We start from the raw sequence: 20,949 nt of genomic DNA, 5'->3' as shown, positions 1-20,949 counted from the left end.
ATGTCAGAGCATGTTTATGGAGATGGAAATAATCTAGAGGAGGGGTGGAGAGTTGAAGATGTAGGAATGGAAGAAATTATTAAGTTCTTGTTGCAAAGACAAGAGCAGGTGTTCAAAATACTTGCGGAGGAGGGTCTGGCTTCACAGAAGAGAAGGGATACCGCTACTAAGAACTAAAAAAAACATATAACCCCTTGCATTAGAAAATGGCCCACACAATCACAACTGTCTATCTATCTAGAAAGAGAGAAATTAAAGGACAGGGAGCTGAACGTGGACATATGGATCCCCAGGTGGAAATTCACTCAGTTCATCTTAAAAACACAAAATGATTCCTTCTAATTTTCTCCTTCATTAGGGCTCTGAGTTATCTTCTGGCCAATGCTGCTGTGCACTTGGGTGGCACTGAAGGTACCCACAAGCCTATCATTTTTCTTGCACTTTCCTCACCCTATGTATGGCCCATCACCTTCCTATTGCTGACATAATGGCCAAACACAGTGGGAGAAGACAAGTGACAGGGACAACTATTTTTCCTCTCTCCACAACGTCTACTCCCAAACTACCCTCCTTCCATGTTTTCTCCTAATCTTGTATTGGTAACAATGAGATCATTCTTTTTTCACTGTGTGTTCTTCATTGTCATTAAAATGTCAGTGACCCTCTCTGTACTGACACAACTTCTCTATTCCTTTTCTACACATTCATCTATTCTCATAGCTTTAATTACTATCTATATATGTGCTGACGATTCACAAATGTCTTCCCTCTAACCCAATCTTCTTCATAAGCTCCAAACTCACATACCCACTCAGCGTTCTACTGGGCATCTCCAACTGAGGCCTCAAGGACACCACACACCTGAAAATTCTACAACTAAACTCATCAACTTACCTCCCCACCCCATTCTCAAATCAACTCATTCTCTAACATCTCATCGGTTTTCCAGGGCAGAAGCCTGGTTTAACTCTGGGCTCCTCCGTCTTTGTGTCCAGCATCCAATCAATTATTACGTCCTGTCAATTTTACTGCCTTCAAATTCATATGTACCAGTTATCTCCGCCCTCAATATTACTCATAGTTCAGATCAGCCGTAGAAGAGCTCCTTAAATTCTCTCCATGCCTCCAATATGGCTGCTCTTGAACTATATGGTATTCCCTCCACACTGCAGCCAGAATAACATATTCTACTAAAATAGTTTAATGCTCCAGGGCACCTGGTTAGCTCAGTCAGTTGGGCATCCAACTCTTGATTTTGGCTCACATCATGATCTCAGGGTTGTGAGATAGAGCCCCGCATCAGCGGGGAGTCTGCTTGAGATTCTCTCTTCTTCTCCCTCTGCCCCTATCCCCACCCTTCTCTTTCTCTTTCTCTCTCTCTCTCAAATAAACAAATAAATTTTAAAAAAATAGTTAATGTCCCCCCCCAATTACCACGATGATAAAACACTCAGCTTGTAACACGGCTTACAAGGACCTTCATGGCCTAGCCCCTGCTTATCGCTTGGATTTCACGTATTTGTTATGTTCTCTCTCATTTTTGTGCTTGGGAGCATGTGCTCTTTCTGTCTAGGAGACTGTCGCCTCCTAACTACTGTCCCACCCCACACACCTTCACTTAGATAACTCCTCTGGGTCTCAGTTTACTTGCCACCTCTTCCAGGAAGCCCCTTCTCTGGTATCCTACCTCTCTCGCCTATTCATCAGTGCACAGAGCTAGTCTGAGGAGTGTACCAGCTGGGAAGGTTTCCAAGGAGCTAAATCTATATGTGGAACTAAAAATAATCTCCCTGGGAATGTAAATGAAATGGAGAACGTATATTTCACAAAAATGACACTTGCCACACTTTCTCTTAGGAAGAGCACCATACACAATGGTAACACCTGGGCAGCTAAACTGTGTTCTAAGAAGGATAGGGTCTGTTCATTGCAGCCTTTTGTTTTGCCAGTTGAAGAGTGCAATTTGGGACCTGGAGCTAGACTATCCAGGATAACACAGAAGCGCTGAGACCCTCTACCAACAACCTCACCTTCTCTAACTTTTCCATGTGTGCTCCCTTTCCTTGAAAAAGAGCTAAACGAACCCATCTGACTAAGCGCAGCTCTCCTCCTGTGCTCCCCACTGCTTACCACTAACAGAGCAACTGCTCTTCGCTATGATTTCCTGTTTACTTGTTTGTCTTCACGACTGGGCCGTGAGGTCAAGGACTGAGCACTGAATGTAGTTCTTCCATCTACCTAGCTACCTACTGACTTAGCAGATAAAAACATTGCAATTCAGAAAGATGAGGTAAGACGCCTCAAATCACACAGCGTCTAGACAGGTATGGAAACCAATCAGGCTCCAGTGTCTGTGGGAATACTCGGTAACTATGCTGCCCCCTGAATAGTTTCTATCCACTCAAAATTGAAAAATGGAGTTAAGATGGACCGTAAGACAATAAAGTGCTATTTACTTCTTACCTCTTCAATTCTACCACTGCCTCCCTACCTGCTCTTTAAGACCTTAGCTCCCCAGTGCATTTCATGAGAATAGTAAAGGGCAGTATATACATGCTGAAGAGACTGGGAGATTTTACTCATGGTATTTATTGATGTATTAACAAGAAACCGATGTGGCTTGGAGGGAGCTAGACTTCAGTTTTTAATCCCTGGTGAATGTCTGTTAGCCCAGTGCATCAATGGGAAATAAAGGTGGTATTTGAAGCCAAGCTCTGAAACACTCACTTCTCTTGGCGATCTTGAGCCCCCTTCTCGAAATGTTGGTTTACATCTGAAATTAATCTGTCATTTAAAAAGAAAAGTGTATTACATTAGGGAAAAACACCAGACTAGATTGACTTACCTGAACAAAGCAACAGTGACATATATGGAGACCACAAAACAACCCAAAGAATAAGGAACACAGTGTAACACTTCAAATCATCACCCTAGATAACTATAGAGACCCCAGGTGATCCTCTATCTCCAATCCATGTCTCTTCATTCTCATTGATGAAATCAACATATCTCTAAACAATAATCCTCTTACACTGTAAGTTTGAGAAAAAGAGATAAAGAGTAAGAGAAAATATGTAAGGCAGCTGAAATCACCCAGCTATGTTTCAGATTTTAAAAGTAGGACAACATAAACTTGAGAAATATTTAATATGATGATGATGATTCACACACTGAAATTTTTCTTTAAGTCTTCAGTACTGCCTTTCTTTTAGATAGGCAGGTCTCCCCGTAACATGTCCATCCTCTTTAGTTACTTGATAAGGTGAAAGGAGTATAGAAATGAAAGAGGACATAAGTAAGTGGGATTGGAACAGCAAAAAGAAATATATATATATATATATAAATGTTAGTAGTCATCCCTACAAAATAGCAGTTGGCAACAATCGGTAACGTGTTCATGAAAATAACGAATGTTGCAGGGGATGAAAATATTTCAACACATTCACACATGGCAGCTCAAGAACACAGATAACAGAGACTTATGCATGGAAAGACAGGAGAAACAAGAAAGAGAAGACAGCAGACGACACAATCACGGCTGGAGCCCCCCCTTTCCCGCAAGTGACTGATCCATGGACTCTGCAGAATCTACTTCTTCTGGAGGCAAGACACCACGGGGATGTCACCTCCAGCCCACCCACACATTTGTGCTGTGCAAGCAGAATGGTGCCCCCAAGGAAGAAAGGAGAGCTGCCTTCTGGCCTGGCTCTCTTCCTTGCAGCCACTTTAGGAAGAAGAAACTCAAAAGGTCAGAACAATCTAAACAATGATTTTAAAGAGCTTATGGATTTTTTTTTCTTAAAGAAAGAAGATTTTTCTTTAAGGAAAAAACATCTTGCGGAAAATTCTATGGGTGAACAACGTTTGTCATTGTAAAAAAAAAAAAAAAAAAAAAAAAATCTCGTGTACCAGGCTTTTCTCTCTAACCTTACCACTCCTCCTCCCAAGAGGCAACATAAAATGATACCGAATTATCCTTCAGCAAACAATAGGGCGAATTAACCTGAAGCACTGGTTTTCCATTACTAGTCTGGTAACGATGTCGGTCTTTCAGCGTTTTCAAAGGGCACGGTTTTGAAAAAGTTGGAAATAGCAAGTGACAGCTTGTCTTAGAAGCCCAAACACTTGCAATGTAGCCAACACTGCAGCAGGTGGCGCTGTCTCACCTTTTCTAGCTGTTCAATGCAGGCGGTGTGGACGACGATTTTACAGACCGCACACTTCCTCCTCAGGGCCGATTTCTACAACATTCAATTCAAAATACAAAAAGAAACGTTAACAGTCTGCTCTGGAGAGCTCCCTGGCATTAAAGACAGTATACATAATGAAAGCAAACATAAGCAAATTTAAAACACCATCTTAAGCATTTGAAAATAGGGCAAACTTTAGTCTTTTGACCCACCTCCTACCTCCGTATCTCGATGACTTAGGGAGGCTAGATTTTCTCTCCAAAATAGAATACTTGTAATAGCTGCTATATACTGAGCATATAATATGAACCAGGCTCTTTACTCTGTCGTTCTTAAGTTTTATAACCTAACAACGTAGGCATTAGTCGCCTCCGTTTTTATGGTTTTTTGTTTGTTTTTGTCTTTTTACATTTTTACGCCAGTAGGTAAGCAGCGGGACCAACATGCAGAATTAGGTCTCAGCTCAAAACGGGCACTCCTTCCCTACTGCCAAGAGCCGACATCTCAAGGGGCCAATCGCTTTAGGCTTCTATCCCAGGCACGAATCTCTATGAAGCTACTTGGGTCTTCCCTCAAATCTTCAGCAAAGTAATAAGACAAGCCTTACTCTTCCACCTGGTAATAACAATCAACAGTAATAATAGCAGGAGCAGCTAACACGAATGCCGGACTCGCTGTGAGTCAGGCACTCGGAAGCACTTCACAAAAAGTAACTCATTTAACCTTCAACAACGCTAAGAAATTGGTAGTATTTTTACTTCCATTTCACGGATGAGAAAGTTGTGGCACAGTAAGCGACGTGTGTGAGGTCTCGTAATGAGGACACAGCAGAGCCGGGGAGGCTAGCTCCGAGCTCATGCTTGTCCGCATGACACAGTTTGGTCTCTCGGATGGTCAGTACCAGTTTCAATGCACAATAAAAGTACTTTTGGAGGTGTATCTTTCCTCTAACAATAAAACAAAAAAACAAAAACAAAAACAAAAAACCCCAAGCAGCAGGGTGAGAGAGGAACAGGGAGAATCTCGATCCTGCCAGTGCCATGTAAAATCCAAGCGAGGAATGTTCAGGCCTCCCCAGACAGCACAGGCTAGAAGGTAGGTCCGCATGAGTAACTTTGGGGCTTGAGCACTGAAAGCAGCTTAATATAACAAAGCTAATCTGTGAAATAGTGAGTCAAAGCATCCAAGTGTGAAAGGCCTTGAGTCCTTATTCTTAGGAAAGGTGCTAGTATAGATTGCTGGCAAGCTGCCCTCTTCTGATGTGTGGTTTCCCCTGTGGAGATATAATTTGGGAGCCAAAAATTGAGGTATTGCTGCTACCAAAGATTAGAAGGACTGCAAACCACCCCCTTGGAAAGGGCGGTATCAGGAACGTAGCTTCAGCCGGCTCCCTCCCAGACGGTTCCACGCGTTCAACGTGGGGTATGCAAAGAGCTATCTGCCTCCCACGAGGCACCCAGAACCCTCCAGCAACTCCACTTGCAGTCTAGACACCTGCTGACTGAGGTTTAGTTACCGGCTTGCAGAGGGCTCTCCTCTGCCTGAGGAAAGAACATGGTCTGGAACATTAAATAAGTCTGACAATCAATTGATTTTGCAAAGAACAAAGGATAAGGGAAACTCAAGCATCTAGCCCCACTACTGGAAAGTGTCTCAGCTCTACTACTGAAAAGACAGGAGGGGGAGGAGAAAGAGGGTGGGAGGGGGAAGAACAAGGAGGAGCCCTAGTAGAAGCAGCAGCAGCACTCAGGGCAACAAGAACAGGATTCTAGTTTGCAAATTTTCACAAGCACAATGCCCATAAGCAAATTCAGGTTGCTCTCCTGTTTCCTTCGGATCTCCGGGCAGAGATCACTGAGGTGGCACCATTTGCAGAAAATGCATGGGGCATTTGAGTCACGTGGCCAGTCAGAGTTGCAGTGATGCTAAGGAAACCGGAATGGATTCCCTGGAATCTACCCCTGGTAGATTACACTGCAGACAGACAAAGCAACTCTGCTCACAGTAGGCAACCACTGATGGGCTACGGTTTTTTAAGCACGCCAGAGAAGCCTCCTTCCTTATCAATAAGTCCTGCTCCAGGCTGGCTTTGCACCTGCAGAGCTCCAGGGACTCTGTGAACCTCCTACGAGGTCACTGAGGATTGTAGGAAGAGCACCAAGCAGGTGCAGGGACCCAGAATACCTCTTCCTTGCCTTATTTTCCATACCAGGATTCTAAGTCAGAATCTCATTTGAATAAGGGATCTGAGCTCACAGTAAGAGTTTGAGAACCACAAGGTTAACCTATGTTATCTCTCAGCCCTCCAGGACAGCATGTAAATATACCAACATCATTCACAGGGAACAATTCCAGTACAATGTTCTCCAGATGATAATGTATGAAGTAAAGTGCTTTAAGTTATAAAGCCAATTTTATTTAAACAATATTGAATTTTAAAAGACCCTCATAACATATATGTTTTTGTGCCTTTAGAGCTAGGATATATCGACCATAATCTGAATTTTTCTTCATAAACACTATAACACGATGCATTTTACTATGAAGAAAGTTACTTTTGTTTTCTAACAGACTAGATATCCTTTCAATGTTGTTGTGCCTGTCTCTTGTTGCCTTCAATTTCTTCAATGACAGCTTCTAAACCGTTTATAATCTAAGAAATCGGGTAATTCAGGTTTATGATCATATGCAAAATTAAGCAAATTCTGAATGAAGGCCTTTTTCCATAGTAATAAAATACATGGGGTTCAGTTCCTCAACTGATAAAAACTGTTACAGTGAATCAGAAATTTTAACTGCTGAATTCTTGGTTTATGACTATGTTTCAATTGGTCAAAGTTATTTGAAGTTGCTGGATGATAAGTTTCTGTGGGTAGAAATTGCTCAAAGCAAAGAATTTTTTGTGCTTGGTTATGTTACAATTTTTATTTACAAGATTTAAACTAAATACAAAGTTAAAATATCAGAATCTAGACTGTATTTACTTTTTCTTAAAAACAAAAACAACCGAACTCGTATCTAAACCGACGCTTCCTTCACTATGAAAAGTGATGAATCAAAAATGTCATTAGTTCCACATGTTTACAGATTAAAATTTAAAAATTTTAAAAACTCACTCTCTTCAATGAATTTAAAGGCCAGACTTACTGTTTTAAATACCAAGTAAAGTAACTTCAGTGTTCTTACTAAGTTCTTACTAATCAGTTTTCTGATTTTGTCAGTTAGTATCCAAAGGAAATCCATTAGCTTGTCAATTGTGTGTGTGTGTGTGTAACATCTATGAAAAGTAAGACAATATAGGATGTAATACGGACCATATCCCATCACACCAGGATCAACATTTGTTTGCATAACAACAACAAAATGATATGCTGTACGTCCAGTCAGTGGGCATAATCCCACTAGCAGACTAACGGCGATCGTAGGAGAAAACATTCTCAGTTCTGACTCTGCCCTCTGTTTCCCCATGTAACAGGAACTCTGGCATTCAAAGCAGTAACAGCTCCTCACCCAACTTCAGCTCCTATCAAGCACAGAAGTAAAATTTTCACAGCCTTAGACCACTGGCGCTGGGGCTGGGACAGAAGGATCCAAGGCAAGCAGGGGTAGAAAGTGTGTGAATTGTTCCTGACAAAGAGTTTAAGATCTAGTGCCCTCCCACCCACCCATCCACCACCTCTGGTCATAAGTCCCTGATCCATATGCACCCAAGGAAGCTATATTTTCTTCCTCTGAGCCAGAGATGTGATTTTCCCTAAGTAGCAATGAATATCTGGTCGTAGTTAACAGAGTTTGATAGAAAGAAGAGAGGACAGAGGAAGGAGGGAACGGAAGCAAGACCCAGCTGCACAGGCCTAAGATTTGTAAAAAGGCTGGGGCTTCTTAGTGTCCAAGGCAACTGAATTGTTACCCCTAATAGTCTGAACTGTGACCCCCAAGAAACATGTACAACAAGGCTGGCTGTGCCCCTTCCCAATAAGGCATATACCAAACCTTATTTCTCCCTGAAGATGAAGCAAATTATCTTGCCTGCTGACCTTCTCTCTCCTGCTGTATAATTAAGGATACACCCCCCACCCTCACCCCCACAGACATCCACAGGTTTAACCACCAGAGATCAGAAGAAGAGGAGTAGGAGGAAATATTCAAGAATCCTCAGAGCTGGCATGGCAACCCTTTCTTGGTCTCCCTGCTTCAGCAGAACTTAGGGACCAGAGCCTGCTGCTGGCCAAACACAGTTTGGGCTCGCAGCATCTCTCCCCAGACAGGGTTCCCATGCTTGGGCTCACAGACTTATTGCAAAGAATCACTACTTCCATTAGCTCCATCTCTGCAATGAGGCCACAGTGATAAAAGGATGAATGGCTGGGGAACGGTTGGGAACCCAATCCTGGGAGCAGGGAGGAGGCAGAGAGGGCAGTCTGGGGAAGGGGCCTGATGGAGCACAGAGCCAGAAAAAGATGGGGGGAGGATGGGGCTGGGGGAATGGGCATCAAGTTCTGGCCTAGCTGTCTTCTTCCTACTGATTGCTTAGCCCCTTGGTTGATCCCAGATCTAAAGAATCATGCCGAGGAATAGAAACTAAGGAAGGGTGGGGAATCAGGCAAAGGGGAAAGAGCAAGTAAGGCAAGAAGAATTGCATCCTCCCTTCTTGCTCCCTTTCAGAAACAGAGCTCAGTCTACGGGGCACGTTGGTGGGAGGGAGAACTGGGAGGGGCAATAGGGCACAGGTAAGACCATCCTATTTTCTTCTCCAAGGGTGGGAGAACGGACTGCTCAGTAAAGAGGAGAGAAGGAAATCTCCTAAGCCTTTGGAGTGTCTGGAATTCAGTGTCCTTTCAGTGGGATTGCCTCTGTGGGCAACATGAACAAGAACACTGTCTCTGTGTAATCCAAGGTAAATGAAAACAAGAATTCTTTGATTTATTTAAAAACCTAATTAGAAGAAATGACAAGCATACTTGGCAAGTTCTGCTTCTCTGGGGAGCCTGGGATGCAATCTGTAAATTGGTATTAGGAAAAATGAAGAATGACATTATCTGTAAGTTCCATTTACGTGATTTTAGGATCAAACAGAATACAGGACACTTTGGACAAACCAGGAGGGCGGCTAGCTGAAGTCCCACTGCACCCCTATTGTGGTTCCTCATTACATCAATAAGTCTCTCTATGACAACAGGATTTCAAAATCCCGGACGAAGGAGCAAAAATGCCACACATCTGGAGGAGTCCGTGGCTCAAGGGCCATCTCAAAGCAGCCTCACAGGGTCTGCTGCAGGGAGATCCCCCTCTGTGGTAAAGGGGCCAGCCCTCAGCCTGAGGACTGTTGGCCCATATCGGAAGGTCACAACCCTCATTTGCCAAGGTCCTATGTGTTTGCACGCTGTGTCCTCTGGACAGACAAGGACTTGGTGAGGGCTAAACTCCTCTGAGATAGCCCCTTACCATCGACACCCTAGATTCTAAGTGCCAGAGATACCTCAGACTATCTGAAATTTCCTCACGCAGTGCTCAAATATATACCAATGCACCTAAACCTGCGCATGCCCGTCCTCTGGAGCCACGATGGCCTGAGGTGCCTTACATAAACGAGTTTTCCATGTGGCTGAAACAATCTGTTAACCACCGACTTGTCCAAAGCACATTTGTAAGTATTGAGTCAATAAATACTTTTAGCCATCATTCTGAAGATAAGGCGATGCTAAGTGCAGTGCAGGAATTAGAGGAAGGAGCTTCTGTCCTTCCTAGGAAAAGCTGGCAAGCCACTTGAGAAGACAAGGACTCGGGAGGGGTGGAGGGGGAAGGTCATTAACGGAGAAGGCCACACATGGCTAAATGCTAAATGAACAGCTTAGACAATGAAAGCCATCATTCAGGGGAAGGTAAGACCTCAGAGGCTGAGTCAGTAAGAAGGACCTAACAGAAAAACAAATTCTTGAATTGGGCCTTAAAAGATGTATTTATTTCAAAAATTGAGGGCACTTCAGAGGAGTGCAATCCAAAAATCTCATTATGTAGCAGACGCTGAGATCTCCTAAGGCTGGCTTTGGTATATTCAGCGGGGTACAGAGTCACTGGGCTCACAGGGGTCCACTGGCATGGGTCCTTGGGTGCTGGGTTGAAGCCTGGAGTATGGAGACTTCCATGTGTGTGCCAGGTTGGAGGATCAGGTGGGACAGGGCATCCACAGAGGTGAGGAGTGGGAACAATGGCTGTGTTAAGAAACCACAGGAGCTGGATCACGAGGGGCTGCAAACAAATGGCAAAGCAGAACTATTCCCCAGAGGTCCCAGGGTTAAAAAGTGTACCGTTACAGGGGCGCCTGGGTGGCTCAGTCGGTTGAGCATCTGACTCTTGGTTTTGGCTCAGGTCATGAACTCAGGGTCATGAGATCGAGCCCCACGTCAGGCTCTGTGCTCAGTGAGGAGTCTGCTTCTCTCTCTGTCCCTCTGTTCCTCCCCCCACTCGTGTTCTCTCTCTAAAATAAATAAATCAATCTTTAAAAAATTATACAGTTACAAAAAGAAGGAGATTCCTCTGTGTGTTTCTTAAAATCCAACACCAAGCATACTGCCGGACACTTACCAAGAGCCCAGCAGACATTCTGGAAGGGAGGGAGGGAGGAAAGAAGGATTTGCAGAGAAGGGCTTTCTCCCTTTTGAGCCCCCAACCCAGCCCCAATCTGGAGAACTGGTGACTTTGGGATCATGAGACAAAACCGCCAGTAGGACAGAGGCCGTCTCACAGTCGGCAGCCCCAAAAGAGAAAATGAGGTACCTCACAGGGACAGAAGACCTCTACACACAGAGGGAAAACAGGGTAGAGGCTTCATGGCGATTACAGCTGTACTACTTTTGTGTCACATGGTAGGGGAGGGGCCTTGGGGACAGTGGATGGGAAGGCTACTGTGCAGAAGACTGAGGTCTACGTCAGAGGGCAGAGTTAAGAACACAAAGTCCGTGTTACTGCTGCTCGTGTTATGCTACCTATATCTAGAGGCTAGTTAAATCGGAATCTGTACTTGGAGAATGGTTGTGGGGGTGGGGGGGAGCATGCTGGACAAAACTGGGGCCAGCAAGTAGGCCAGTCTTCCCAAATAGAAGTCCTGGTTAGGTGATGCTGATCGGGCCAGAAAGTGAATCTAAGACTGCTCAAGTCCTTAAATCTAGGCTGAGAAAGACAAATTTCAATCTAATCGGCAATGGAACCCTGACGGAGTGGTTGAGACGAATGTGGCCAAAAATAATCATTTAATCTGGTGGCATGATGTGGCACTATCTAAAAGCAGAAGGAAGACAAAAGGAGAGGAGGAGATAAAGTAATTTACTAATTCAGTCAATCAGTGAATACCCAGCACCTAGTAGGTGCCAAGCACTGGGGATAGAGCAGTGAACAAAACATCAACAAAAAAATTTTTTTTTAATCTCAAGGAGATTACTTTATCCTAGGAGAGACAGACAATAAACATGATAACATAAATATAATGTGTAATATGTTGATAGACAGAAGTGCTAAAGAGAAAAATTAAAGAGAGAACAAGGAATGGGCGAAATACCAAGAGTAGAGGGGGGTTGAAATTGGCTAGGAAAGGTCCCCATGAGAAGATACGTTTTGAGAAACACCAGCAGGAAGTGTAGGAGTTCGCCTTGCAGTTATCTAAGGGGAAAGTATTGTGGGCAAAGGGACCAACAGCAAGTGCAAAGCTCAGAGGCATGAGGGCCTTGGGAGGTTTAAAGAGGGACAGACAGGCCCGTGTTGTTGGAGTAAACGAGGTAGAGATGAGGCCACACAACAAGAGCAGGCCAGATTATAAGGGGTCTTGCAAATCATGGTTAAGGCACGCTCTTTTTCTGAACGAGATCAAGTACTCAGAGGCCACAGTGGTAACTCACGTATTAGGCAATTAGGGCCTGAACTGGAGTGACAAAAACAGAACAGGAGAGAAGGCAGAGACGTACGAGTGTTTTAAGTGATAAAGTAGACCCCTCTCCAGTCACATGCTGGCCTCCATTAAGCGTAACACACATGGCACCTACTTGGGCCGTATGTCTTCTGGTAGCATCACTGACCGCCAAGGACGGCCTGGCTGCGACAGCCCGGCCAGCTCGCTGCTGTGTGTACCCACTCACTACACAGACTACAACCTCATACTGTGTTAGGGCTGTGATTGCCTCTAAAGTCCGGCAATAAAACTCACTTCTTATGCTTTTCAAACAGCCTGTTTTGGTGTGTTCTGAGGAACACGTTATCTGAAGCAACATGTATGTGAAGTGTTTACCTTTCTAGAGACACCCTACCCTGAGTAACCTTGGATGTGCCGATAAATCGGGAGGGTGGGCAGGATCCACCTGAGCTGAGGCACAGAGGGGTGGATTCCACAGCTTCCCTGGAGACACACAAAGGAAGAAAGTGCCTTCTCATGACTATTCCTGCACAAATACAAGTTTTATATTTCCTCAACAGTCAATGTTTTTCATTTGAAGAAAAGAAGACCCAAATCTTGGAGCAGAAAACTAAGGGGAGGGGACAGACCTGGCTAGCTGAATGTGAGGACTAAAACATCTCATGAAAACCTTTCCTCCTCCCGTAAAGTGGGCAATTGGGGCTCACGAGAGAAATGATTTGGTAAGAACCAAATTGCTAGAAATCATGTTAATTAAAAGTTAAAGTCGACGGGTGGTTATGAAGAGTGATACCTTGTCATATTTTTAACATTATATTAAGGTTGGTAAAAGCTACGGTCAGGATGGCACAGGGTTCACTTTATGTGCGGGGCAGGGGGTGGCGAGGAGGAGATACTTGCCTAGATCTTAACAGTTCACAGTCACAATCAAATTTGTACCAAATTCTCCTAAGAGTGGCGTAAAAATGGCTTATGCTAGTGATTTCAAGGCACTTTTCTCTAATGAAAAAAAGTGATAGGTGCTGATGGGTTGCAGTAGAAAGCTACAAGAACATCTTAGGAGGAGTCCACATCTTGGAACTCAATTGAGTTTAATGAGCACTCCCCACTCCTTTTCTATCTCTACGTAAAATGCAGGTGCAGTTATAGAGATATGAAGCAAATACATGCTGCATTGTCACTTATGGAAAGTGTGGTGAGAGGCCTGATAAATCTGCACAAGTCTGATGGAAAGATACCAACATGGCGCTGCTCTGAGAGACTGCTGGGCCAGGGGGTGCATAGGGTATGCATTCATTGACGGGCACGAGACTGCTAGGCTACTTACGCATTCGTTCTGCCACCTCCTTCATGGTCCTGATGTATTACAAAAGGATTTCAGCCTAATGAGCTAGAAGAAATCTTCAAAAATCCCTAATGCTATTTCCCATTCTTGGTTGTCATTTTACCCAAGGATACTTCATATTTCCATAACTATTATTATTATTATTGACTTTCTCTGTACTTTATTGCTCTCATCTCTTTTTACTTTTTTTTTTTTTTTTTGCTTCTGCCTGCTTGTCTTTTCTCTTATCTATTTCCCCATACATTTCCTCTATGCTTCTTAGCTTAGGTGCCAGCAGGTCCCAGCTTATACGACCAAAGCCAGTCAATGGCTTCAACTTTATTGTGTGCTATCTTCTTATTTTTGGTTCTTTCCAGATGATTTTGTGGCTGCTGCCTGTTGAATTTTTAGACTCTTTTCAAGTGATCTCCGGTCAAAGTTGCCATGCATCTTACAGGTTAACTGAAGAGTTACTAGATGTGCAAAAAAAATGTATGGGAATAGGATTATAAGTACACAGACACTACTAATTTGATATTTACGCAATGAGAGCCCTACACACCCAAAGGGATGTACATTTATGAATTTCAAGCAGATAGATATGAGAATGGGCTGGACATACTACATAAGTCAGGAAAAAAATTAACAGGAAATGGTGTGCCTATGTTGTCTTAATGGCTCTCTCGAGTTCTGAGGCAGTATGTCAAGTGTGTAGAGATCTGAGGCTCAGTATAAACTAGAAAACACCAAAGTTTGCCTTTCAATCTTTGCTGGTGTGATAGCACCATATACATTCCCTAACCTGCAGCATGAATCCTAACATGTCCTCATTATCAGTTTATATTGTGGAAATAGAGGAATTTTGTTTTTTTGTTTTTTGTTTTTTGTTTTAGTTCACAGCTTGAGATTTCTAAAAAATAATTTAGATACATTTGCTTTAATATGGAACACTGTACCTGCTTAAGAAGCCATATCGAGCTGTGGTAAATAAGCTATTCTTCCATTGCCATTTCCTACATCCCAAGCTCTTGGCCACTCTAGCCCAGGGAGACCACCATTTCAGCCACAGTTCACCCAACACTATATTCCCAATTAACGATGTGGTTCTCACTCACATACACACACCTACCCATACCATTTTTCAGTGAGGACATCACTACCAAACACAGTATTTAGCAGTATGGCTGGTAGTAGGATATACACATTATGTGCGATGTAAACACAGCTCACTTCAGTCACGCAAGGTGGTACTTCACCCATTTTACAACTGAGGAGCTGAGACCCTATGAGATGGAGCAACTCACCCAAGATAGATTAGCTAGGAGTGAAATCCAGGTCTTTCTGGCACAAAGCTATCTTTCTATTACAACTTACTACTTCCCTGTCATTTTCCTCACTAGTGAAGGATTAGGGGAACAAGACTGATGAAGATAAATATATCTGATAGCCAAACTATGGAAAGAGCCTAGATGTCCATCAACAGATGAATGGATAAAGAAGATGTGGTATATATACACAATGGAATATTATGCAGCCATCAAAAAAGGAAATCTTGCCATTTGCAATGATGTGGATGGAACTAGAGGGTATTATGCTGAGCGAAATAAGTCAATCAGAGAAAGACAAGTATCATATGATCTCACTGATATGAGGAATTTGAGAAACAAGACAGAGGATCATACGGGAAGGGAGGGAAAAATGAAATAAGATGAAACCAGAGAGGGAAACAAACCATAAGAGACTCTTAATCTCAGGAAACAAACTGAGGGTTGCTGGAGTGGAGGGGGGTGAGAGGGATGGGGTGGCTGGGTGCTGGACATTGGGGAGGGTACATGCTATGGTGAGCGCTGGGAATTGTGTAAGACTGATAAATCACAGACCTGTACCCCTGAAACAAATAATACATTATACGTTAATAATAAAAAAAAAAAGATAAATATATTTGACATTGCTTCAGATGATCCGATCTCATGAGAGCCCCATGGGGATGGACTATAGACCATCATACCATGACCACCTGTGCCAAGAATTTTAAATACCAATCTTGATCCTCCGTGAGAATAAAATAAGCTGGGTTGCCATAGGCATGACATCAGCTAAACAGGGCTTAAAACCCCACAAGAGCCTACTAAGCAGTGAGTGGTGAATCTACCGGCTGAAGACCCTGAAAAAGAAGGCAGGAACTCAAACATCCTAGATGCTAAGTATGATGATACTTAATGGCAGGGTTTGATCTGGTGACAGGTGTCCATGTGTGTATGTGTGTCTCTCTCAACAATCCCATCACTGAACTCATTCATTCCATGAAAAGTGGCAGGATAACTACTCACTGCCATCACTGTTCTCAGCGCTGAGGATCCAAGACAGTACAATACAGGCCCAGTCCCTGAGCTACATGGGACTTATATGTTCTAGGGTAGAGATACAGGCAAGGAGGTGAGTGATTTTTTTTTTTTAAATAATAGAAAGTGATCTGTGCTATATAAGATCAAGAGAATGGAGAAGGGCCGTAGAGTTGAGGGCGGCTAGTCGTTTCACATCATGAGATCCATCCTCTCTTTTATTCAGTGGGAGACACGTGCTGATTATAAGGCCCTCCCTCCAAGGTTTGTACTCTGGCCTTGTCTTTTAACAACCCATTGTAGCCACTTCCATGGAAGGAGGAATGACTGTAATGGGTGATTTTTACCATGTGTTTGTGACTTGCCATGCTGTTGACTGCTGTATATGCATCATCTCATTTAAACCTCACAGCAATGGTAAGAAGCAGGTATTGTCCACATTTTTAAAGATGGGAAACCGAGGCTTCAAGAGGTTAACGCAATGACCGACATCACAAAACTAGAAAATCCCAGAGCTTGGATTCAAAGCCAGATCACCACCTGATGCCCAAGCCCACATGCCTCCTCAAATGAAGGCATCAAAGCAAGCTTTTCCATCTCCGTGTGTTTTTCTGGCACTGCCCTCTGAAATCTCTATCTGCCTGGTCTATGAGGCAGGGACCAAAAACAACACCAAGCTCCTAACAATCAGACACAATGTCCACTTAGGAACTGATAGTAGTTCTGAGGGACACCTGAGGCAAATAATGCTTCAGCCAAGACGGGGGCCTCTGAGCAACAAGAATATTGGTTAAATTCTATTTTCTGGGTCTCTGCACTGAGGGACAGTGGAAAAAGGGAAAGCATTTCTGTATACCTGGGCATTGCCTAGGTGAGATGTAAACCCTATGTTCAATCAGATGCAAATTATTTTTATTAAGTATCAGGGCTGTGCCAGTATTAAATAACAACAACAAAGCTCTGCACAAACATATACCCACATACAAACACACCCCCAATCTAAAATTATCATTGCAGAAGAGATGACAATTATTCTCAGAGGCTCAAATTCTAAGAATAAAATACATGTGCATGCACGCACACACGTACACTTGGCTTAATGAAAGTTTAGCATAAAGGCAAAGTAACTGCAGAAAGATAAAGAAAAGGTATGAAACTCTGGATGGTGATTAAGCTTCTCTGACGTTCCTTCACCTTCAAGTGGGAGGAAACTGCCTCAGTGACCAGCCCAAAGGGTTATTGTTATTGACTAACATTGCCAAGTCCTAGGAAAATGGCATTATGTGAGCATTTCTCAGTTTTCCACTGAATACTGAGAGCCCACAAGATTCAATGGATTCAACAATCATCTCTTCCCCTGAGGAAAAAAGTAGGAAATCCTGCACACCTTAGGTCTTTCTTAGAGCTTCATAATACATATTTGTATACCAAAGGTGTTCAGTGTTTTCTAAACTTATTTGGTCATAAGCCTGCTTTAATGAACAATACCCCATATTGTTTTTATAGGAGCTTAGTGCTCTCCAGAACATGATTTGGTTTAAAAAAAAAAAAAAGCAGACTTTGCAAAAAAGCCAATGATACTGTTGATCCAGGGTCACCTAGGAGTAGAGAATCCTAAAGTTCCCTGGGCTCTATAACCAATCACTGTCTCTGTTGCATGAAGTGGGCAGGATCAGTATGATACTGCCCTCAAGTGTATGGACAGCACTCTGTGCCAAATAATGACACTAATAACAATAATGATAGCTAGACTAGTAACAATGGCTAACATTTACTGAGGGCCTACCACATGCCAGACACAGTTCGAAGTGTGCACTTGGATGATCTCATGCAAATGCCCAACCATCTGGCCGGACACATATGGAGTACCATCACCTGCACCCACGGGAACACCCCACTCCCTTCCTCCACTCACATCCACTGACCAGGGAGTCAGGAGCAGAGAATCTGTCTATGCAAATGCTTTTTCAAAACGATTTCTGTTGATGGCTCTGCTCTCCCTGAATCATCCTGATTCATTAGCTCCTCAATATCCTAATGGTGGGAGAGACCTCTGGCAGACAGCAACTTTGGCAGCTCCCTGGAGATGGTGTCTTCAAGGCTGGCACCCAAACAACAGAAAGCTGGCTTAGCCTCCTGGGCTTTACTGCCACACTCACAGTTCCCTCTGACAGCCCACACTCCATTCAGCCAAGCCGCCATCTGGGGGTACGGCCCATCAATCTGCCATGCTGGACAACTGGCATGTGAGGGATCAGCAAGCAGGCAGGCCTGATGCATTCTGAGGCTCGAGTCCAATGTTGGTGCTCTGTGTTATACACCTGCCAGACCCAAGTGCACAGATGGACAGAAAGGCCCCACCAACGTGTGCTGGACCCTGCTTTGCCTATTCACCCACAGCACAGAGATGCACACGAAGCAGCATCTGCACAGGCTGCTGTCCAGTGTAATCATATTCCAGAGATGAAATAAACAGTGTGTGACCAGGTTCTGCATCTTTTTTTTTCTTCTAAGCAACAAAAAGCTGAAAGCGTTCTTCAAATAGGCAGAGAGCTCCTGCACTTGTACTCTTACAAGGTTCTTCCAAGGATCCAGTGAAGTGGCCAGCCTCCTTGTGAGTGGATGCTGTGATATAGCAATGAGGCTTCTGGTCTACCAATAAGGAGACACAGCCTAGGAGATGTTTTCCAGAACAGGTTACTTCGATTTGCCACACTCAGCTGGTCCCACCCATGACCTAGGGAGACTATGGATATTACACACAGCAGCAAAATGACAGGTAAAGGTTTAAGTCTCAGTGTTGGGGTTAGCAGAAGAATCCCAAACACAAGGTCTTGTTGAGAGCAAAGTCCAACCAAACTACTCATTAGCTCATTTAGTTTGACGACATTGAAATATAAGTAGGGACAGGAGAAAACAAGAAAGGACATTAATGTTTGTCGACTAACTTAATCCCTCTACCAATTCTGAGAGGCAGATACAATCACCGCCATTTTACAGAAGGACCTGGGACTCAGAGAGCCGGGCAGAGCTAGGATTTTGATCGACATCTATTTGTCTCTAGATCTGCGTGATTCCTCACTCGCCACACCCCCCACCCCCACATCACATGGCCTCCCTAATGCAATTCATTCATTTACTCAAGAAAACTCTATTTTGGGGTGCCTGGGTGGCTCAGACAGTTAAGCGTCTGCCTTTGGCTCAGGTCATGGTCCCAGGGTCCTGGGATCGAGCCCCACATCAGGCTCTCTGCTGAGCGGGGAGCTTGCTTCTCCCTCTCCCTTTGCCTGCCGCTCCCCCTGCTTGTACTCTCTCTCTCTGTCAAATAAAAAATAAAAAATCTTAAAAAAAAAACAACTCTATTTGTTAAGCTTCCAGCAATATTGGAAGACACCTTAGAATAAAGGGCAGGTGGGGTGGCCATTTTTGCCAAACTTTACCCACAAGGAAAAGATTAAAGCAAAATGCTTGAAGAAAACAGTAACAAAAGGAAAACAGTACCCATTAGCCTACCCACAAACACAAGGTGACATAAGCCCATTTAAAAATAGAAAAGATATCTGGTAACAGCGCTCTGAAGTCTGACAGCTCCTTTTTTCTCTCACCCAACCTACACGTTCTCACTCACCTAACGTCTAACTACTCTCTTTCCCACAGTTCTCACTCAGCTGCGGGCGCCTCCCTGCCTGTCTGCTCACTTATCCAGGAAGCCACAAATGTCTCAATGAAATCTTCAGCCAGGGCTGTTTGCAATAGACCTCTGGGTGTATGCCCATCTGTGAGCCTTGCGGAGGTATCCATGTGGCCAAATTAGTCGCCTTATATAGGACAGCTACTGCATGTGTTTCCTGGGGCTGCCCTAATCAAATCCCACAAAGTGGGTAGCTTAAAACAATGGAAATATATGAGCTTACAGTTCTGGGGGCTAGACATCTGAAATCAAGGTATCCACAGGGTTGATATCCTTCTGAGGACTCGGAGGGAGAATCTGTCCCATGCTTCTCTCCCAGTTTCTGATGAGACAGCCTGCAGTCCTTGGTGTTCCTTGGGCTACAGCTCTCTCACTTCAGTCTCTGCCTCCTTCCCTGTGTATTTCTGTATGTCCTCCTCTTCTTAGAAGTCCATTTGTCATACTGGAGCAGGCAACTTAACTAATCATCTCTGCAACAGCCCTATTTCCAAATAATGTCATAATCTGAGGTACTGGGGATTAGGACTTCAGCATCTTTTGGAGGTACACAATTCAACCCATAACAGCCACTATATACAGTCCCCTTCACTGGGTCCTGACACTCTTCATGAAGTAGAACAGGGGCCTCCTGCACCTATGTATGACAGCAGAGAGTCACCTATGGAGTTATTTTGTGGTTTTAACATATTCACACCCCGTGCCACCCAAGAGATTCTGATGTGGTAGATCCAGACTGGGATCAACCACTTTAAAAAATAAAAAGTGTTTATAAGTTCACAATTCTCATCCAGCAATAAGAACCAGTGAGGCTGATCTTAATGACAATATTTTAAATCAGGAAACGGAGGCAAAATAGGTGAAATTTGTCCAAAGTTCACTCTACACAGATGGAACGAACAGCAGGTTTTCAAACCCAGGTCAGTCTCACAAGATCCATTTCTTTCCCATATCCCACACTGCCTATCTCTGTCTACGTCTATAGAGGCAGGTTGTGGACCGTGACTACGGTTGTGTGCATCAACATATCAATGTAGGCAAGTGTCATTTCAGTGTAAAAATAGGTGTGCACTAGTATGTGCTCTATTGATTATTGATAATGATCAGATTATTCTAATTTCTTTAGAAGCCAACATCTTTGTATATACTATCAACAAAGCACGACAAGGGTTTCTACAGTGTATCTACCGAACTGTGATACTGTCATTTCCACTTAACGGTCACTCTCAACACTGTCTACAGTTTCTGGGACTGGTACCCAGCCCGTAACACTTACAGAATAAATGAATGAAGAAATGTCCACCTCAATAAATAGCACCAAACGACAGTGGTCCTAGTTGGAATTTTCAGTTTTATCCCCCCCATAATTGTGTCGGGAAACAGTGATCCTTCTGCTCCAATTTCATTACTGCTGCATCCCTTTCTCCTCCAGAAAAAGAAACAGTTACTAATTTTGGGACTGTCACTGATTTAGGAACAACTTTAATCCCATTAAATTTCTG

The 20,949-nt window shown here is 43.7% G+C and overlaps 1 protein-coding gene across 7 annotated transcripts in view; it reads right to left on the bottom strand.

The window, feature by feature from the left end:
• Positions 1-20,949, bottom strand: part of DGKI (diacylglycerol kinase iota) — a 419,897-nt gene that overhangs the window by 238,617 nt on the left and 160,331 nt on the right. For all 7 annotated transcript variants that reach the window (XM_032401488.1, XM_032401491.1, XM_032401494.1 and 4 more), the window contains exons 4-5: positions 4,167-4,241; positions 2,728-2,784 (exon numbers count right to left, since the gene is read on the bottom strand). In XM_032401488.1, coding sequence (XP_032257379.1) covers positions 2,728-2,784; positions 4,167-4,241 — 132 coding nt within the window. The remainder of the gene's footprint in view (positions 1-2,727; positions 2,785-4,166; positions 4,242-20,949) is intronic.

The sequence above is a fragment of the Phoca vitulina genome, unplaced genomic scaffold (genome assembly GCF_004348235.1).
Source record: "Phoca vitulina isolate PV1807 unplaced genomic scaffold, GSC_HSeal_1.0 scaffold4, whole genome shotgun sequence".
Lineage (NCBI taxonomy): Eukaryota > Metazoa > Chordata > Mammalia > Carnivora > Phocidae > Phoca > Phoca vitulina.
The sequence above is the reverse complement of the archived record's forward strand: the minus strand, read 5'-3'. Positions and strand labels throughout refer to the sequence as shown.